Below are 20785 nucleotides of genomic sequence, written 5' to 3'. Positions count from 1 at the left end.
CAAGCAGCCACATGGTCTCTTCCTGCAATCAGGGCTTCCAAATCAGTGGGCTGACAGCCCAGATTATGTTCTGATCCACTGTTTGGGTCACGTGTAGTAGTGATACGGCTCTCTCTCTCCCCACCAAAGGTAGAGAAAACAGGTTGCCTTAAGAAAAGAAGTGAGGAGAAACACATAACTTGAGCTGCATGTTCTTCAGACCAAAACAATGCCTTCTGTAGCTTTTTTTTTTTTTTTTTTTTTTGGGACGGAGTCTCGCTCTGTCTCCCAGGCTGGAATGCAGTGGGGCCATCCCAGCTCACTGCAACCTCTGCCTCTTGGGCTCAAGCGAGTCTCCTGCCTCAGCCTCCTGACTATCTGGGACTACAGGTGCCCACCACCAAGCATGGCTCATTTTTGTATTTTTAGTAGAGATGGGGTTTCACCATGTTGGCCAGGCTGGTCTTGAACTTCTGACCTCAGGTGATCCGCCCACATTGGCCTCCCAAAGTGCTGAGGTTACAGGCATGAGCCACTGCGCCTGGCCTGCCTTCTGTAGCTTTTGTCTGTAAACCAAGTACTACAGTAGAAAGAAGGTGGGTTTTGCCACCTATTATATAATAAGGACATTTTTTCAAATGGTAACTCCCGTGCTGACAAGGATGTGGCAAAACTCAAACTTCCATACTTTGCTGATGACAATGAAATGTCAAGTTGAAAAGCATTTTTAGTTCTATGTATTAGAACTCATGAAAATATTCGTATCTTTTGATCTAGAAATCCCATTTTGGTAAGTTTATCTTGAGAATTCCATAGACATCTGTAAAAAGATGTTCATTTCAGTGTTATTTATAAAAGCAAAAAATTGAAGTCACTCTCAATGCTCCACAATAAGTAGTTGAGTCTTGATGTATCCCCTGATGGGATATTATACAGTCAGTGTAAGTCACGAGTACAAATGATGCAATAATGTGCAAAAAAATCACAGATTATGTATATGAAGTTACAAGTCAACTCTAAGCCCCCAGCATCTAACCAAGACCTGACACAAAACAGGTATTTAGGAAATGCTTGTTACATTGAAAGTGACCTGCTTGCACGATCTTCCTGTAGCAGCCAGATAGAAAAAGGCTTTGTCTAGTAGAAGGGCTGACCTTGTCCCCACCCAGCCCCTAAAGCACACCTTGGGAACCATGAGACAAGGGGATGTTGACTGAGCAAGGAGGCAAATTACACTCCCTGGCTGTTCCTGCTGGAAGGCTCATCTGTGACTGCTCCCCACAAACCTCTGCCCGCTCCCCACAAACCTCTGCCCCGGTGTAACACACGCATCGTGGTGTCCTAGCATGGGCCTCGTGCTGACAAAGGAGTAAGCCCACACCAGGCGGCTTTGTCTTTCCTGGGAGATGGGGTCTGGCTGGGAAGAGCCTGAGAGGGCCATGCCCCCTGGGAGCACCCAGCCTGCCCTGGCATCCAGCGCCACACTCAGGGCCACCCCACAGTCTGTGCTGGACAGGTCCACTTTCCCCCCCAAGAAAGCATGAGGAGCGGGCATGGCCTGGAGCTGGGGTCGCCACACACACCATGTTGTATGTTTCCATTCTCATTCACTCCACCCCACTGTGTCTCTGGATGTCACATCCTAGGTGCTGCTGGATGTGTTTCCTGTGATGAAGAAGAAGAACATTCTATCCATGGAATGTAGAGGAAACAGAGACCTAGTTGTCCTGTCTCTCTTTGGGCACAGCTGAGCTCAGGCACCTGGCCACAGAGAGGTTGTCACTGGTCACTGTGGCTGAAGGCCCAGTGGTTAGGACTACCAGGTCAGGCTCTGTGCTCACTGGGGGTAGCCGTGGGGAGCAGCATTTTCCCTGCTGGCTGGGGCCAGGCATTGGTACCTGCAGCCTGGGCCAGTCCAGCCCCGGGGAAAGCTTGCACTGCTGTGGGGGCGTTCTGCTCCCCTAGGCCCTGCCTGGCTGAACAGAACACTTTTCCCGTGCTGTGTTCTTGTATGAAAACAGACGTCCAGAATCCAGCCCTGGGAGGTCCCCACACTACGTCGACACGGCCACATTTTGGCCCCTGCAAGCCTCACCTCCACCCTCAGTGTGGGGAGCTTTCCTTCCAGGCCAGCGTCACACCATTGTCCCCGCACTGGTGACTTCATCCTCCACTTGGAATATATTTTCATCCTGAAGTTTACGTGACTCAGACCACAGGCCACTTCCCCTGGGGTGTACCCCCTACTGCCCTGCACAACCCCCACAGAACTGGAACCTCAGGGCCCCCGCCGAGCCTCTGCCTTCCTTTCTCTTGAATTCTCCAAGCTGGAGGGTGAGGCCGGCAAACGGCAACCTGGGTCCCGGCAGTCCTCAGAGGGGTTTTTGCGAAGTCCACTCAGACTTTTTAAAACTGGAACTGATAAGGACAGATACTCTATGATTCCACCTACATGAAGTCCTAGAGCAGTCAAACTCATGAAGACAAAAAGTCAGTGGTGGTTGCCAGGGGGTGGGGGCAGGGAAGACAGAGTTGCTGAACAAGGACCGCGTTTCAGCTGGGGAGGATGGCAGGGTTCGAAGCTGGATGGTGCTGGTAGCTGCATGTCTGTGTGAACGAGCTTCATGCCACAAGTGGTGACTTCGGACAGTGAAGACGGTCAATTTAGGTTATGCACATTTACCACAAGTTTTTAAAAAGAGAACTAAGAGACTTGACCTTAAAACTGGATTTCTAGCTTCTCTTGAACATTTGGAAGACTGGGCCACGCTGGACCCACATTCCTGTGCGGCCTGGACCTGCTGAGGCCAGGGCCTCCCCCCTCAGAGCTGCCTGCAGGCACGCAGGCCTCTGAGCGGGCTCCCCACACAGGCAAGGGGACTCGCTGTGTGTGTATCTGGCCCCAGGCCCACACCTGCGTTTTATGAGTCTCTGTGTGTGCTTCACCTAGACACTGGCCAGCATACAGCAAGTGCTTAGCAAAGGTGCACTGGGGGCTGGCTGCATGCACACTTGGAGGATGGTAGAAAGCATCTCCAGGAACCCCCAAAGCCTCAAAGAAGCAGCACAGTACCACTGGTCCACACCTCTGCGTGGCATCCAGTTGTCCATGTAAGAGTTCCATGAGTGAAATCTCAGGCCTGCTGCTCCATCCCAAAGCCCTCCATAAGGTCACCAGCATGGCTGGTTTGCAGTATAACCTTCCAGAGCTTTCTCTCTGCTTTGATGTCACGTATGAGCCAAAGGAAACAGTAGTATTTTGTGGGTTTTTAAAAGCATCAGTGGTGAGCTACGTAGGCGTCATTCAGCAATTTAAGCTTTTTCTATCCACAGTGGCTCTTGGAGGTCTTCCCAGGCCAGTTCATACAGTTCACGTTGGCAAGTTATTGAAAGGAGACCAAGCTAATAATACTTAATTATTTCTGGTTGGCAGGAGTGGTTTGACTTTTAGTTCTTATTTCTACAACCAGTATTTACTACCCACTTACTCTGTGTCTTACTGCTCTAAGCACTTTATAGCAATTATCTCAGTTAAACTCACTAACAAGCCAGAGAGGTGGGGACTTTCACTACCCTCAATTTGCAAAAGAGGTGACTGAGCCTCAAAGAAGTTGAACCCCCCACAAGAGGCCTCCCTGTGGTGGAGCCGGATTTGAGCTGAAGAAGTCTCATTCTGGGGTCTTTGCACTCAGCGGCCACTTGAGGCTTTTCGGGACTTTTCCCAGATAGCTCCCTTGAACATGTTTTACTTTTGCAATCAGAGCAGAGATGCAGTGTGTATCATTTAAGATGCAGGCAAACGGACACAGGCATTTCCTTCATTCCACCTGGTGCCTCCTGAATTGAAGGCATCTTCAATGCTGCCTACTAGAAATTTCTGCGATGTTGGACATGTTCTACCTCTGCCCATCTTGTGTGGAAGCCACTGGTTGCATGTGGCCGTAGGGCATTGGTAAGACTACAGAACTGAGTTTTTCTGCTTTTTCATTTTAACTGATGTAAATGTAAGCATAGCTGGCCTGTGCGGCTGGTGCAGATTGGGACCGCTTCTTTATACAGTCACACTGTCAGTTGGCATCCAGGGACTCTGTGCCCTGCTGCAGAAGCCCCTCACACCACCCTGCCGCTTGGTACTCAGGAGTGCTCACTCCTACAGGGGCTGGACTGGCCTTCTCCCTATGCTGGAAGCTGAGCAGTGTGCCCAGATGGAGAGGGCCAGATAATCCCTTTCTAACCTCTCTGCAGGCAGGCCCAAGGAGTGGGACCCAGGCTGCAGGGTGCTCCAGCCTGGCAGATGGCTCCTGCCCAGGACCTCCTTCTGCCTGTCCATGGTTGTGAGCAACCCAGGGCTGAGTGGGTGCTGAACACCAGAAGCCTGACCAGCCTCCACCCTTCCACCAGCAGCTCCTTGGGAGGTAGAATTGTGATTCCAGAAACAAGGCCTCCCAAGGCGTGGCTTGCTCCTGTGTTTGCTGGAGGAATCAACAAGAAAGATCTAGGTTACCATTTCCTGCTTCCAGGAACCAAGAACACATTTTTTTTTTTTTTTTTTTAAAGAGACAGAATCTCACTCTGTCACCCAGGCTGGAGTGCAGTGGTGAAATCACGGCTCCCTGCAGCCTCAACTTCCCGGTCTCAAGCGATCCTCCTGCCTCAGCTTCCCGAATAGCTGGAACTACAGGCATGTGCCACCACACCTGGCTAATTTTTTGTATTTTTTGTACAGGTGGGGTTTCACCATGTTGCCCAGGCTGGTCTCAAACTCCTGGTTTAAGCCATCTGCCCACCTTGGCCTCCCAAAGTGCTGGGATTACAGGTCTGAGCCACTGCGCCTAGCCACACGAGCACTTCTTACGTTATTCTTACTTAGATAATATTACCATGTGCCATATGTGAATGCATAATTAATGCCCGTTTTAAGGAGTTGATGGGCGGTGGCTCATGCCTATAATCCCGACTAGGGCAGGGGATCACCTGCGGTCAGAAGTTCGATACTAGCCTGACCAACATGGTGAAACCCCATCTCTACTAAATACAAAAAATTATCCAGGTGTGGTGGTGCATGCCTGTAATCCCAGCTACTTGGGAGGCTGAGGCAGGAGAGTTGCTTCAATCCAGGAGGTGGAGGTTGCAGTGAGCCAAGATTGTGCCATTGCACTCCAGCCCGGGCAAGAAGAGCAAAACCCTGTCTCACAAAAAAAAAAAAAAAGAAGAAGAAGAAGCAGTTGATGATTTCACTGTGTCTTGGAGGTGGCCAGTGATGTCCTGGAATTGCAAATGACCCGGGCAGATGTTCTAGTGCGGAGAATACAGGGCCGCTTTGGTCTGCAGCCTCAATTTTCATAATGACCCTTATCATGGCAGTGGGCATTTATTGAGTGCTTCCTGTGTGCCCCGCTCTGTGCTAGCCATCATCCATTCCCTCCCTCACTAATTCTCACAGCACCTTCTGACGTGGGCTTGTGAATACCCCTTATTGCAGGTGATGAGGCTGAGCCTTCAGGAAGTGAAGTCACTGCCCAAGGTCACACAGAGGTGACCTCCACCTTACTACAGTCACACATCAGAGGGTGCTGTGAGGATTAGTGAGGGAGGGAATGGATGGTGGCTAGCACAGAGCAGGGCACACAGGAAGCACTCAATAAATGCTCACTGCTATGATAAGGGTCATTATGAAAATTGAGGCTACAGACCAAAGTGGCCCTGTATTCTCCTCACTGGAACATCTGCCCAGGTCATTTGTAATTACTGGCCACCTCCAGGATACAGTGCTACTGGCCTTAGCCTCCTCATCTTCCAACTGGTAGATGGTGACTCTTCCCTCCCAGCTTGGGTTATTATTAAACAAGAGGAGGGCCGGGCGCAGTGGCTCATGCCTGTAATCCCAGCACTTTGGGAGGCCGAGGCAGGTGGATCATTTGAGGTCAGGAGTTCTAGACCAGCCTGGCCAACAAGGTGAAACCCTGTCTCTACAAAAAATACAAAAATTAGCCAGGCGTGGTGACATGCGCTTGTGGTCCCAGTTACTCAGGAAGCTGAGGCACGAGGATCATTGGAGCCCGGGAGGTCGAGGCTGCAGTGAGCCGAGATTGCACCACTGCACTCCAGCCTGGGCGACAGAGTGAGACCCTGTCTCAAAAAATAAAAATATACAAATAAATAAATAAACAAACAAGAGGAGTAGCAGGCCTGATGGCCTGGCATGGGGCCAGGCATACCGCAAGTGCTTAACAAATGAGGCTCTTTTCTGTTTGCCTTCATTACATCTTAGCTGAATTCAAATTTGGAATAGTGCTTATTCATTCATTAAACCCGGGTGAAAGGAGCCCTTCCCCTCACCCAGCCCTGCCTGGGCAGGGATGCATGAAGCTGAAGTTTCCAGGGCAGCGGAGCCATTTCTCACATGTTCTCTCTAGGACCAGACTCATTTACTCTTTGTGACTCATTACTCTTTTTCGCTGACCCAACTCCTGCCTTTTCTGGAAGCTCTGGGATCCTGACTTCAGCTGTTTTTAGTTGCTTATTACCCAGGCTTTCTAAAAGTTTCACTTCTTGTTAAAAAATATAGTATCTCACATCCTAGAGTAATGAATGTCCATTTTTTTAAAGCAATTTGCTTTTCCTCATGCAATCTTCTTTGTTTTTTAAAGTGATACTTACAACAATTTCAGCAGAAGTGAAACTTGGGTTGCCAGGTGTCTGTACTTTTATTAGGTTTGACTGACCCTAAGCTCCAAACAATGGAACTAGCACTGTTTGGGAACTTCTGTAATCTCACAGAGGACAACAGATCTAACTGAATGTTTTTAAGGGAAAATAAAAAGGTCTGTTCCATGTTAAACCTGGGAGCTTTTAGCGTGAAGGGACTGAGCCGAAAGATGGTTTAACGCTTGCACTCTTAAGAGAGCCAGGATTCTAACTGAAGGTGCAGACCAGCTGCCCCATCTCTTTGCAGAGCTGAACAGGAGAAAATCCTTGTAAGTGGGAGAGATGCAGACTAGATTCAGAAGGATCTTCCCCTGGAAGGATGCGAGCACCAAGAGAATGCCAGAATTTATACATTTTTCTCCTCTGAAACCATACAAAGGGAGGGAATGGGAGAAGGCGGGGAGCGAGCATGTGCTGGAAACCCACCTTTTACCAGGTATGTTCAGCTGTTTCATTTATTCCCCCAGCAACTTGATGAGTAGACAGGCAGGGAGGTGACTGGAGGTAACTACAATCTTGGAATTTGTGTTTCATTCTCTTACTTTTTTATTTTATGTGTTTATCACATAAGTATGAGTCTCTAAAAATATGTATATTTGCTTTTGCTTGTTTTCTTAACATTATAAAATGGCATCATACTTACGCAGTCTTCCGTGATTTGCTTTCTTCACTTTGTGTTTCTTTTCTAAGACTCATCAGTGCTGCTTTGTGCAGCTCTAGTTTATTTGCTTTTCACTACTGTGTGATAATCCATTTGCCACAATGTATCCATTCTCTAGTTATAACAACGGGGCTGCTATGAACAGTCCGATTCCTGTGTCTAAGAGCTTCTCTTGGACATATATCATGGTGTGGAATTGCTGAGTTGTAAAGTAAGGAAATTCAACCTTACCGGATACCAAATTGTTTTCCCAAGGGGGTTGTACTAGTTTCTCTCCCTCCTGTTGTAGCATATATGAGTTTATGACTTCCTTTAGATCTAAAAATGGGGACTAAGGCAATTCTTCCTTTCTGCTCCTAAAACAAAGGCTTGTTCCACTCTGGTGTTCATCAACAAATGACTTTAATTCTTCCTTTGGGTCTGAATGAGCCAAGACTCCCACGTCGGGCTCCTTCGGGTCTATTGTGTGGTTCTTGAGGCTAGAGGCCCCACAGTGATCGTCTGTCTTATTGCCCTGACCACACATTCTGTAAGATTCCTCCTTTCTGATGCTGGCTGACCTCCTGTGGGTTGGCCAGGAATGCAGGGCAGACACCCAAATTGTAAGGGAAGGAAGTGTCTGTCCTCCTCACAGTCAGGTGCTCCCATCTCTCCAGAGCCTCAGCCCGTGTGCCTGCCATGACTGGCTGGCTTAGTCGCCCGAGGAGAGATGACCAGGAAAATCCAGAGAGAAGGCATTTGCTGGGCTGAGGGGAATAAACTGCCTGTGGAAAGGTGGATTGGTCCTTGGATCTCTTCACCTGGGGGCTGTCAAGTTGGGACAGAACCAAGACAAGAGCCCTTTTTCAAATGTGTTCTTTCATCTTTTAATGGAGTTGGTTTCTTTGGCAGGCTAGCAAATCCTGCAGGGCCCCTGTGCAGCCACTCTGGAGGGTCAGGGAGACACTCTGTGGTTGGCACCTGCAAAGGAGCAGGGGTGAGAAATGAGGAGAAATGTCTGTCTGTGCCGAACCCCCAGTGGAGAGCGTGTGGGCTCAGAATTAGGGTAAGTGAAGGCACGGGCGCACTGCAGACCCCTTATGGGAGAGGCAGTGGGTGATGCTTCCATGGTGAAATGGAATACTGGGAGCCGGGTGCCCTGGCGCCTCGTGGCAACGCCTCCTTACTCTAGGCTGGCCTTGCTGACATTCCTCTTTGAGCTGATGAGGGACCAGACCAGTCCCAGGTTAGCACCTGGATCCACTTTCCTGCATTTTGGGTAACACATGTTGCGTCTTTCCTCTGGTTATGAAAGTGAGACCCGGTCAAGGTAGATTCAAGGGAAAGCAGCACTGCATCAAGGCAGCCGTGGATCCCACAGGGTTAAGGGGGTGGGCTCCAGAATTAGACTCCTTAGACCAACCCGGCTCCACCACAGGAAAGGCTCCAGCAGGGTTTTCTACTTCAGGCCTGGGCCTCCTGCTCTGCAAGGAACGCCCACTTTCCTCTGCAGGGCCACAACGCTCTACGCTGTGCGATTGGGAGGCAGGCTGGAGGGCTCGGCCGCCCTGCCCTCTTTACTGGGCTCTTTAGTGACTTGCTCCACGTCAGCACACCCACCCAGGTGCAGCTGCGCACCCAGCCACTCCATCCCTCTGCTCAGAGGCAAAGCTTCCCCCTCTGAACCCTGGAAGTCAGAGCGATGGCTGCGTAGGGTCCTTTCTTCCCAGGGAGGCGTGGAGTTGGTGGATGAAGCTTTTGACAAGACTTTTCTATAATGATCTTGTGGAGACAGTGATATAATGAGGCCATTTTTAAAAAAATGCAAACATCCCTCTTGTGCCTAAAACTCTCCTCAGCCTCCCCTCTCTCCAGGTAGAGGCCAGCATCCTTACCATGGTCTCAGGCCATGTCCTCCCAAGACACTGACACCTCTCCTCCCATCCAGGGGTCTGCATCTGCCTTGCCTCCCAGGCCTGAATCCCCCTCACTCTTGTTACCGGAAAGGGGTCCTGATCTAGACCCCAAGAGAGGGTTCCTGGATCTTACACAAGAAGGAATTTAGAGGGAGTCCATAGAGTAACATGAAAGCGAGTTTATTAGGAAAGTAGAGGAATGAAAGAATGGCTACCCCATAGACAGAGCAGCCTGAGGGCTGCTGGGTGCCCATTTTTTATGGCTATTTCTTGATGATATGCTAAACAAGGGGTGGATTATTCATGCTTCCCCTTTTTAGACTATACTGGGTAACTTCCTGACGTTGCCATGGCATCTGTAAACTGTCATGGCGCTGTTGAGACTGTAGCAGTGAGGACAACCAGAGGTCACTGTTGTTGCCATCTTGGTTTTGGTGGATTTTAGCCAGCTTCTTTACTGCAACCGGTTTTATCAGCAAGGTCTTTATGGCCTGTATCTTGTGCCAAGCTCCTATCTCACCCTGTGACTTAGAATACCTCAACCGTCTGGGAATGCAGCCCAGTAGCTCTCAGCCTCATTTTACCCAGCCCCCGTTCAGGATGGAGTTGCTCTGGTTCAAACGCCTCTGGCACTCTCACCCTCCTTCCACCCACCGCTCCTCCCAGCTCTGCTCAGACAGCCCTGGGCTGGAAAAGTCACTGAACCTCCTGAGACCCAGTCATGGTGTCCGTCAGTGCACTCGGTGGCCTCATAGACATGAGGTCTCCAGTGGACATTTGCTGCCATTTGTTGTGGTTACTTCCAGGGTTAGCCTCTGCCCAGCCCTTCTGTTCCCATTGTATCCCACACTTAGAAATTTGTGAAGTCTTCAAAAGAACATTTCCCAGTGGCCTCCCTGTTTGCACATCTGCAGGTGCTGGTGAGTGTGAACCACCTGTCCCTGCCTGACACAGAACCAGATCCTTCTCAGGACTCACCTGGGGTGAGCAGCTCTAGGCACAAGCCCTGGGGTCTGGGCGTGTAGGGAAGATGCCAGCCCTGTGTTTTCACAGCGGGTTCTTTATCTTGTTAAGAAGGCTTTTCTTTCCCTCCTCAATCTTCAGTCCCCTGCTTCCTGCTGTGTTTTGCCCTGAGCTGTGAGAGTGACAACCCTGAGTCTGGAGCTCACATCCTGTACTCAAGTCCCTCCCTGTGGCTCACCTACTGGGGGCTGAGTGCTGCCCTTTAGTCTCTCCAGGGTCAGTTTCCTTTGCTAGAAAATGGGGAAGGAATCCCTACCTCACAAGCTTGTGGGGATCAAATGAAACAAACTCTGGGAAAAGTGCTTTGTACGTTATGAACTCTCACACAAATACCAGGTGCTGTTTTTACTACTTTTTAAAGGCTTCATCTCACTTTCCTTACGCAAAGCTATATTTTATCAGCTTTTTCTTCTGTAAGAAAATGAATGCTAAGAAAGCCTGGTTCCCTGAAAAAAGGGAAGGGGGAGGCTGGCTCTTCCCATTCCAGCAGTAACAGGATCACCAGGGTTCTATAGGTTCCCGGGGGACTCTTTTTGTACATGGTAACAACATGGAAAGTAATTTTCAGACAGAAATATTTTGTTGGAGACTATTTAATCATTCAACAAAGGATTATCACGAATTTATTATACTTCGCATCAAATGCAGTGCTGGGGTGTTTTAAGAGTACCTAGGATCTGTTTTAATTAGATATGGTAAGACACACAGACATGAAAATTACTGTCATGAGGGGAGAAGTTTATTCCATTGACAGGTCCCTAGAAACAGATGGCAAAGCATGCCACGCAGGGCCCTGCAGGGGAGCACGGGGCGGGTCAGGGGCCAGAGGGAGAGGGAACTGTGGGCCGGGGCTTTTATTGTGGCTTCCGAGGGGAAGAACAGGTGAGGTGCAGTGAGCAGGTTTAGGATTGATTAGTTTGAAGAATTTCAGGGCTCTCAGATGCAGGGCTGTCCTTAATTGTCTGTTGCCTGGCCCTGAGGTGATCAGGACAGGGGGACAGTGGCCTGGAGCGGGGAGAGTCTGATAAGGCAATTGAAGTCCCATCCATAATGGGGTGGGACTGTCTTTCCAGGATCAGCAAGGCCTGAGATGTTAAAGCATCAAAGTACAGCAAATTTAAAAACATAGTTAATACATAGAGACACAAAACTAAAAATATCTTAAAGTCTGCAAAGCAGGTTCTTTAAAATAATAATAATAATAATAAAAGCCACCAAGGGAGCAGCCAGGCATAGTGGTGTGCGCCTGTAGTCCCAGTACTTGGGAGGTTGAGGCAGGGGATTGCTTGAGCCCAGGAGTTTGAATCCACCCTGAGCAACATAACAAGACCTTGTCTCTAAAACAAATGTGTAAATACATAAATAAAACCAGGAGAAAAAGAATTCTCATTACAGATGCAAAACTACTTCTCAACAAACTCTGTTTCCATGGTGGTCAAGGAAACATATTGCATCAGCTATAGCTAGAGTAATGGAATTGAGTTTCTTTGGTAAGTGGCCATTATGGAAACATTGCCTACAATTCATTTCAACAGACATTGATCAAACACCCACCTTCTGCCAGGCCCGTGCCAGGAACCCTAGGGAATGCACAGGTGAATAAAGTATGATCTTTGCTCTCCAAGACGGCCCTGGCAGACATGGGCACATGCACGGTGCATTCCCTCCCCGAGTCCACACAAACATCATCGTTCACTCAGGACTGTTTTGCGCCCCATCCAGCCACACTCACCTTAGAAGCCACTGCAGCACAGAGCCATGTGGCACCCCTGCTCTCAGGACCCTCCATCTATAGGGTGGGGGATGGTGCTAGAGGAGAAAACGAGGGAGGACTGTGATCAACTCACATGTGACAGGGTCAAGAAGTGCTTCAGGGTTATGGAAGGGGTATGTTGCCTTTGAACTTGCAGTAGCTTCTCCAATCTCCCTGCCCACCCCAAGCTCTCCATGACTCACCTCCTCTTCCGGAAGCTGCACCTGCATTTAGGGAATTATGGTGGATGCCATGGATGAAGGGATTTAAAGGGCCTTAAAGGACTGGGGCAGGGTGAGGACATCAAGGAGAGGCTGCCTGTTCAGAGGCACAGGGCAGGAACGTGTGCGTATGCTTCAGGAACCGTGGGCAGGTGGGTGTGCATGTGGCTCAGATTGTGGCAGAGGAACCAGTAGAAGCCTTCCTGGGAGGCTGGGAATACTGGGCTGGGATGTGCAGGCTGCATTCTCAAACAGTGGGGGCCGTCGGACCACGACACCATCAGAGCAGCTTCCGGAAGAGGAGGTGGGTCATGGAGAGCCTGGGGTTGGGCAGGGAGATTGGAGAAGAAGCTACTGTAAGTTCAAAGGCAGCAACGGTCTCCACCCCTACCGGGATATAACGTGCAAAGAAGGAGACTGGATGTAGAAATCTAGAAGGACTTGGGGACCAATTGAATGTAGAAATAGAATTAAAGTCAAAGACGACAGCCCTGTTTTGAGCCTGAATAATTTGGAAGGCTCACAGGGCCTTTAACCGCTATGTGAAGGAGAGCCAATTATTTGCAAGCAATCTGAGGAGCTGTGGAACAGCCAGGAGAGTCTGACCACAGGTTGGCAGGATGGATCTGTAGCTCTGGAAAGAAGCCAGAGTCAGAAACAGTTTATCCAGGAGATGCCTACATTACCATCAGAGTCAAAGCATGGGAGTGATACGCTTGGACTAGGGAGAGCTCGCAGAGTGACCTGGGGCCTCCTGCATGTAATGTGTGTCAAGGGCAGGCTCCTATAATGTCTCAATAATATGGGGGCTGGCTCATGAATAAGCAAACCAGTGGAGCTGAGCAGAAATCCAGAAATAGGCTGGGCTTGAGTGCAAAGGGAACTTTAACACATGATAAGGATGACATTGCAATTCAGTGAAGCAATGAAGGACTTGTTCATAAATTCTGCTGAGACGATTACAAACCATCTACATTTTGGAACTTCTTATAGATAGTGTTGCAACAATATTGTGGATATACTAAATGGCACTAAATCAGTACACTTTAAAATGATTAATTTTATGTGAGGTGAATTTCACTGAATTGAAAAAAAGGTCTGGTAAAAGATGGTTATCTCCTAGCCTACACCAAGACAAAATTCAAATGGGTCAAAGATTCGAATGTAAAAAAATGAAACTATCTAGAGATGGATGATGGTGATGGTTGCACAAGAATGTGAATGTATTTAATACCACTAAACTGTACATTTAAAGTGGTTAATTTTTTAGGTCATGTATATTTCACTGCAAAAGAAATATAAGTCACAGAAAATATGGCTGAATTCTTTTATACCCGTGGAGTGGGGAAGGCCTTTATCACCAAGAATCAAAATTCAGAGGCCATAAAGTGAAAAGATTGATAACTTGACTATTCAAAAATAAGAATCTCAAAAGAAACCAAAAATAAGAATCTTCTGCTTGGCTAAATACAATGTAAACAAAGTCAAAAGACAAATGACCAACTAATATACAAACAGCTCCTAAATGTCAAGAAGAGATGCGAAACCCCCACAGAAAAAAATGAGCAAAGACATGAATACTCAGTTTACCAAAAAAGAAGTAATGGCTCTTAAAATCTGAGATGTTCAACCCACACTTTGTCTCCTATCATATGAGCAAAAACCTAAATGTCAAACACACAGTCTGCTGGTCATGCCAAGAGAAAGAGGCCCTCTCCCGCATCTCACTCATAGAGTGAAAGGTGACACTCCCACGTGGAGGGGAATTTGGTAATACCTACGAAAATTACATATGCATTTACATTTCAGCCAAGCAATCCTGCATCTAGGCACATACCCTGAAGATACAACATCATGCAGATGACATAAAATAGTCCAAGTTTATCTACTGCAGCCAACTGTTTAATAAATAAGAGCTTGGATACGATCCAAGTGTTTTGCAATGAGAGAGTGCTTGAAAAAACTACGGTTCACCCCCACAGGGCGTACTACGCAACAGTAAGGCAGAATGGAGGCAGGTCTGGGATCTGTGACACAGAGTGACTTCCAGAATATGTTAAACGTGAGGAAAAGAAAACCTGGTAGAAATCCAGAAATAGACAAGACTGTTTCTAGAGTAGGATATGTGGCATACTATCTTTTAAGTAAGAAAGGAGGAAAAATAAGAATAGATGGGTGGATGGATAAATAGATTAGACAGAGAATAGATAGATGATAGACTAGATGGATAAATGGATGGATGGATGGATGGATGGATGGATGGATGGATGGATGGATAAACAGGTAGTTTTCTTATTTTTGCAAAAAGAAATGCTTAGAGGGAAAAAACAGAAAATAATTAGAATGATTAACGCTAGGGAACGAGCGGGGAGATGGAGGAGATGGGGTAGAAGTGAGACTTCACTGGATGAATTTTTTAATATATTTCTGACTGTTGTGTCAGGTACACGTTTTCATATTTGGAAAAGAAAATTAAATTGAAAAGCAAAAAGGAAAAACCTACAAATGGAAAGAAATTTAATTTGAAATTAATGCATCTAATTATCAAATTAGTAACATAAGCACACAGAGAAAATAATTATAACCTGTTTGTAAGAATTTAAACTTCAAACACAATACTCTGGTCATATTAGGATTGAACTATATTCTAAAGACAAAAAAATGCAAAGCAATTCTAGCTTCTTGCCGTAGGCTTATTATTGGTGGCAATATTGGTATTGTAATTTTGACGCTATGCTATAAGTAAATATGTTAATGCTATTAGGAACCAAGATTTTCAGTGTCAAAGAAAAGAGATAAAATACAAAATCAAAGAAGGTAAGAGAAAACTTTAGAACATTGATTTCTTGCTCTGTTTTTTTTTTTTTTTTTTTGCCTTGCTCTGTTGCCCAGGCTGGAGCCCAGTGGCACGATCATGGCTCACTGCAGCCTTGACCTCCTGGGCTCAAACGATTCTCTCACCTCAACTTCCTGAGTAGCTGGGACTACAGGTGTGCATCACCATGCTAGGCTAATTTTTGTATTTTTTGTAGAGATGGGGTTTTGCCAAGTTGCCCAGGCTGGTCTCAAACTCCTGGGCCCAAGAGATCTGCCCACCTTGGCCTCCCAAAGTGCTGGGATTACAGGCATGAGCCACTGCGCCTAGCCAGAACATTGATTTATAGTTGAAAATATCTATATGGACTCATTTTTTAAGAATTAAGTTTTCTTAAGTCTCATGTAAAAAAAAAAAGAATTAAGTTTTTCAGCTCTGCCTAATGAAGGGCATGAAAGCAAAGGCACCTCGTTGGCATTGGACACTCCCAACTTTAAATCTTGATGTTTAAACACTGAAAGGAACTGGGGCTCCCTGGAGAAATGGTTAATTCCAAATCTGGGACAAGGAAAGTATAAGGTGAGCCTAGTACATTTGTGTTGAGGAAGGGGGGAAGTTCTTGATAATGAATGGGAACACAGAAACAAGTCAAATGACAGACCATGAGGGGAAACAATCAGATACAGGATGTAAGGCATTTACTAGCCTGGCCCCTCTAAGACTAAAGGAACATAGCAAACAAATACAGCATAAGAGTTTTGCATCCTGGTTCTAAAACACCAGCTGTAAAATACTTGGAGACAACTGGGAAATTCGAATTTGGATTGTATATTAGATGATATTAGGGAGCTATTGCTAATTTACTTAGGCAGGAAAATAGTATTGTAGTTTTGAAGAGAATGTCACTAAGCATGCTCAAGTGTTTAGGGTGAAGTGTTTTAACAGTTAATAGATTATTTTTATAACACTTTTTATTCAGAAATACCTTCAACTTCACAGAAGGTTTGCAAGAATAGTATAAAGAACCCCTGTAGGCCAGGCGCGGTGGCTCACACTTGTAATCCCAGCAATTTGGGAGGCTGAGGTGGGCGGATCACAAGGTCAGGAGATGGAGACCATCCTGGCTAACATGGTGAAACACCGTCTCTACTGAAAAATAGAAAAAAATTAGCTGGGCATGGTGGTGGGCGCCTGTAGTCCCAGCTACTCAGGAGGCTGAGGCAGGAGAATGGCGTGAACCCAGGAGGCGGAGCTTGCAGTGAGCCGAGATCGCGCCACTGCACTCCAGCCTGGGCGACAGAGCGAGACTCCGTCTCAAAAAAAAAAAAAAATAAAAATAAATAAATAAATAAATAAATAACCTTTAGATCCTTTACCCAGATTTGTCTGTTGTTATAATCTGCAACTTACTTTTCTTTCTTTCATTCTTTTCCTTCTTTCTTTCTCTTTCTTTCTCTCCCTCCCTTCCTTCCTTCTTTCCTTCCTTCCTCTCTCCCTCCCTCCTTCTCTCTCTCTTTCCCTCCCTTCCTTCCTTCCTCTTTCTTTCTTTCCTTCCTTCCGTCTTTCTTTCTTTCTTTCTTTTCTTTGTTTCTTTCCCTCTTTCTTTCTTTCTTTCTCTTTCTTCTGTTTCTTCTCTTTCTTTCCCTTTCTTTTTTTTTTGAGATAGGGTCTCACTTTTGTCCAGGCTGGAGAGCAGTGGTGCGAGCACAGCTCACTGCGGCCCCAGCCTCATGGGCTCCAGTGATCCCAAGTAGCTAGGATTACAGGTGTGCACCACCACGCCACCAATGCCCAGTTTCTGTTTTAAATTCTTTTTTAGCAACAGGGTCTGTCTTGTTATATTGCCCAGGCCAATTTTGAACTCTTGGCCTCAAGCGATCTTTCCACCCTGGCCTCCCAAAGCACTGGGATTGCAGATGTGAGCCACCTTGCCCAGCCTGCAATTTACTTTTAAAAGATTCAGCCATTTTTATATTCATAAATATGTATGTATACAGCAAATAAAATAACAACTGTTGAATAAAGATAGTAGGCATATGGGTTTTTATTGGAATGTTTTTTTCAGTGTTTTTGTGCATTTGAAAGTTTTGTAGTAAGAAGCTGGGGAGGAGCCCTATTTCAAACGTTGGAAGATCTTCAGGATATGGTGTCAAGTGAACGAAGCCCTACACAGAGCAGGATCTGTTGTGTGTTTCTTTATGTTTAGGACTGGGGTAAAAATTAGGATTTATATTTGTATTTGCTTGTAAAGAGGCTGAGACACTAAGAGAAGAGTTTAGGGGAAGATAGGGAATCGGGTGGATGGGAGGAAGTGGGAAAGGGACCGTCAGTGTACATCCTTCATGCCACTTTGATTTTGTACCATGTGAATCGAATGTCTTTTAAAATGCAATTTTTTAATTAAAAATGATTGAATGAATGAATAAATACAGAAATCAGCCAGGAAGGAAAAGAGAAAAAGAAAACACAGCCAGATGAGAAGGAGGAGAGCCAAGGAAGTCCATTTCCAGTGCACCCCATGACAAGGTCAGCAGGAGCATGTGGTGCTGAGTGAGCCAAGATCTCGGAAGAGGATGGGGTAAAGGCTTACTGGGGTGGACTCAGCTGAGGGTCGCACGGAGCCTCCAGAGCTGGAGAGAGAATGTAGGTGCGAAAAGGGCCATGAGTGTGGACCACCCCTTAAGGAGGGAGGGGAAGAGGGCAGCTTGGGGGCTGTGGTTGAAGGAGGGAGGATGGGGATGCAGCTGGCACAGGGGGCAGGCTGGGCCGGGAGTGGTCGGAATCAGAAAGGGGGATGCTTCCGACGTAGAGGGCCATTTTAGACTGTCCTCATGTTTTCAAAAAAATGAGTGATACTACGTCCCCAGGGTTGTGAGGTAGGATTGCAAGTTTTGGGAGAATAAAAACATATGGAAGAGATGCCCAGATGAGCTTGTTTGGAGACCAAGCCTGTGGGAAGAGGGAGCCTGACACTGGGCAGCCCTGGTGTTGCCTTGGCTCAGCGTTTGTGTGCAGCCAGCCCTCAAGCTTTAGAGTGTGGAGGAGCAGCGGCTGCGTCCAGAGAGATGTTCCACATGGAAATGTGGGGTCATGCCTCAAAAATTCAACACAGAATCACCATCTGACCCAGCAACCCCACTTCTGGGTATATACCCCAAAGAATTGAAAGCTGGGATGTGAAGAGATCTTTGCACACCCATATTCACAGCAGCATCATTCACAATAGCCAAAAGGTGGGAACAGTCCAAATGTCCCTCGACAGACAAATGGATAAACACAACATGGTCCATCCACAGAATGGAATATGATGCAGCCTTAAAAAGGAAGGAAATTCTGACACACACGACTACATGGATGCACCTTGAAGATACTGTGCTACATTAAATAAGCCAGACACAAAAAGACAAATATGGCCTGATTCCACTCAAATGAAGTCCCTAGAGTAGTCAAATTTATAGAAGCAGAAAGTGGAGTAGAGGGTGCCAGGGGTGTGGGGGAAGAGAGAGTAAGAAGGAAAGGGGAGTTGGGGTTTAATAGCTAGTATGAGTTTGCCAGGGCTTCCATAACAAAGGACCACAGACTGGGGCCTCGACAACAGACATTCATTGTCTCACAGTTCCAGAGGCTGGAAGTCCAAGATCAGGGCATCAGCAGGGTTGGTTTCTCCTGCAGGCTCTCCTTGCCTTGTAGATGGCTGCCATCTCCCTGCGTCCTCACATAATCTTCCCTCTATGTCTGGGTTCTAATCCCCTCTCCTTACAGGACACCAGTCATTTGGATTAGGGCCCACCCTAAGGACCTCATTTAACTTAGTCATGTTTTTTAAGACCCTGTCTTCAAATAAGGTCCCATTCCGAGATCCTGGGGGTTAGAGCTTCAACATATGGATTTGGGGGACACAAGTCAACCCATATCAATTGGTATGTAGTCTCAGCGTGGGAAGGTGAAAAAGTACAGGGTTGCACAATAATGTCGATGCCACTGAACCTTACATTTAAAAATGGTTCAAACAGTACAATTTATGTTACAGATATGATAGCACAGTAAAAAGTAAAAATAAATTTTAAAAGAGAAAAAAGCTCAGAAGGGCAAGGAAAGGGGGAGTGTTGCTGAGAGGGTAGTGGGACTCCCGGGCCCACTGGGATGGTCAGACAGACCGTGGGAGAGGGGGGCGACTGGGAAGGTGGGTGCGGGGGAAGGGCCAGTGGGAAACACGGGAGCTTGGGGCCTGACAGCAGGAGGGTCTCCAAGCTGGAGGTCTGGGCAGCCTGTCAGTTCCAGGTGGTGACCGTTATTACTGCAGCAGCCTCCCCAGAGGTGGCAGAGGCTTAATGAGTGCTTCAGGCTCTCAGCAGGGAAGGTCTGGGCAGCCCCTCTGGCTGTGTGGTCCCAGTTCTCCAGAAGCGCTTTCTTTTTTGCTATTTTCAAACCATCACAGCTACTTTCAGCCCGAATATGAAGCCACAGCCAGTGAGTTGTTTCTATAGCGACTGATGTCCTTCAAAGAGGGAGAAAGTGGAGGGCCCTAAGGAAAGAACAAGGGGGTGAACAGCACAGATATGTGACAGATTAAACTCAAGAGGGAGAGAGTGTGACCTAGTTTCACTGCAGCTTCGTCGAGACGCTTTCTGGCAAGCACACCCGATGACTACATATTATTTTATGTTTGTCATATTATCTTCACCTAAAACTGTAAGATGAGGGGCTGAGTGTACCACTCTACCTAGTGAAAGGCCAATATTCAGGCACAGCTGCCAGGGGCAAGGAACAGGGAAAATGCAGGAAAATTCTGAGCCTTCTTCGTCTTACTCCCGGCTGCTTTGCAGAAAACTGGGCAGGCTGAGGCTCTCTGTGCACCTATCCTTTTTCCCTTCCTTGGAAACCACCCCCAAGGGAGCCTTTGTAGTAGGTACACCCTGGCTCGTTGCTTCCTAGTGGTGTGATCTTGGGCACATTCCTCAACCACTCTGTGTCTCAGTTTCCTAATCCATAAAAAGTGGGGAGAAGAATTCCAACCTTCAAGAGTGGCTGGAAAGGGTTAAATGAGGTGACACATTCAGGTGCTCAGGAGAGAGAGCGATTGCAGTGAGGAGAACTCTGGGCTTGTGTAGGAGTCGACCTGGTAACTGCAGCTCTCTCTCATCTCCCGTTCCTTTCCAGTTGGCCACGGACAGAGCGAAGGGGAGAGGATGGTAGTGTCTGACTTCCACGTTTTCGTCAGGGATGTGTTGCAGCATGTGGATTCCATGCAGAAAGACTACCCTGGGCTTCCTGTCTTCCTTCTGGGCCACTCCATGGTAAGCAGACCACAGAAGACCCAGGTTAAATCCACCCTGGCTTCCAGCCTTGCAGGGGGAAGGGGGTGGCCCTGACTTCCTGCCCCCCACTGCTCTCTGCCTGGCTGGCATGATGTCTCCCTTTGTGCACTGCACTTGGAGTTCCTGGGCAATTCCGTGCTTAGGAAACAAGGGAGGCTGCCAGCCGGTCCTTAGTGAGCAGCTTGAATACGGGGCCTCTTGGAAAACTGATCTTTTTCTCAACGTTCTTTGGCCTACTTGGTGCCATTTCATAGTGAGGCTACTAAGAGCCACTTCTTGGAGGGGGGAATAGCTCCTTCATCAATAAGAAGCACATGAAATGTCCCCAAACCCTGTGTGCTTGTTTCAGAATTGAACTCAGATGACAAGTGTTAACTAGGGACAAAGGGTCCACATGGAAACAATTCCTTAA

The 20785-nt window shown here is 47.3% G+C and overlaps 1 protein-coding gene across 10 annotated transcripts in view; it reads left to right on the top strand.

The window, feature by feature from the left end:
• Positions 1-20785, top strand: part of MGLL (monoglyceride lipase) — a 134491-nt gene that overhangs the window by 80816 nt on the left and 32890 nt on the right. For 8 of the 10 annotated variants that reach the window (XM_003309986.6, XM_003309988.6, XM_009446404.5 and 5 more), the window contains exon 4: positions 20216-20352. In XM_003309986.6, coding sequence (XP_003310034.1) covers positions 20216-20352 — 137 coding nt within the window. Of the gene's footprint in view, positions 1-6934; positions 7124-20215; positions 20353-20785 lie in introns of those variants that run through there. The other 2 variants (XM_054680969.1, XM_063806202.1) reach the window with 1 other exon arrangement.

Source organism: Pan troglodytes, chromosome 2 (genome assembly GCF_028858775.2).
Source record: "Pan troglodytes isolate AG18354 chromosome 2, NHGRI_mPanTro3-v2.0_pri, whole genome shotgun sequence".
NCBI lineage: Eukaryota > Metazoa > Chordata > Mammalia > Primates > Hominidae > Pan > Pan troglodytes.
This window is presented reverse-complemented; position numbering and strand designations above follow the sequence as displayed.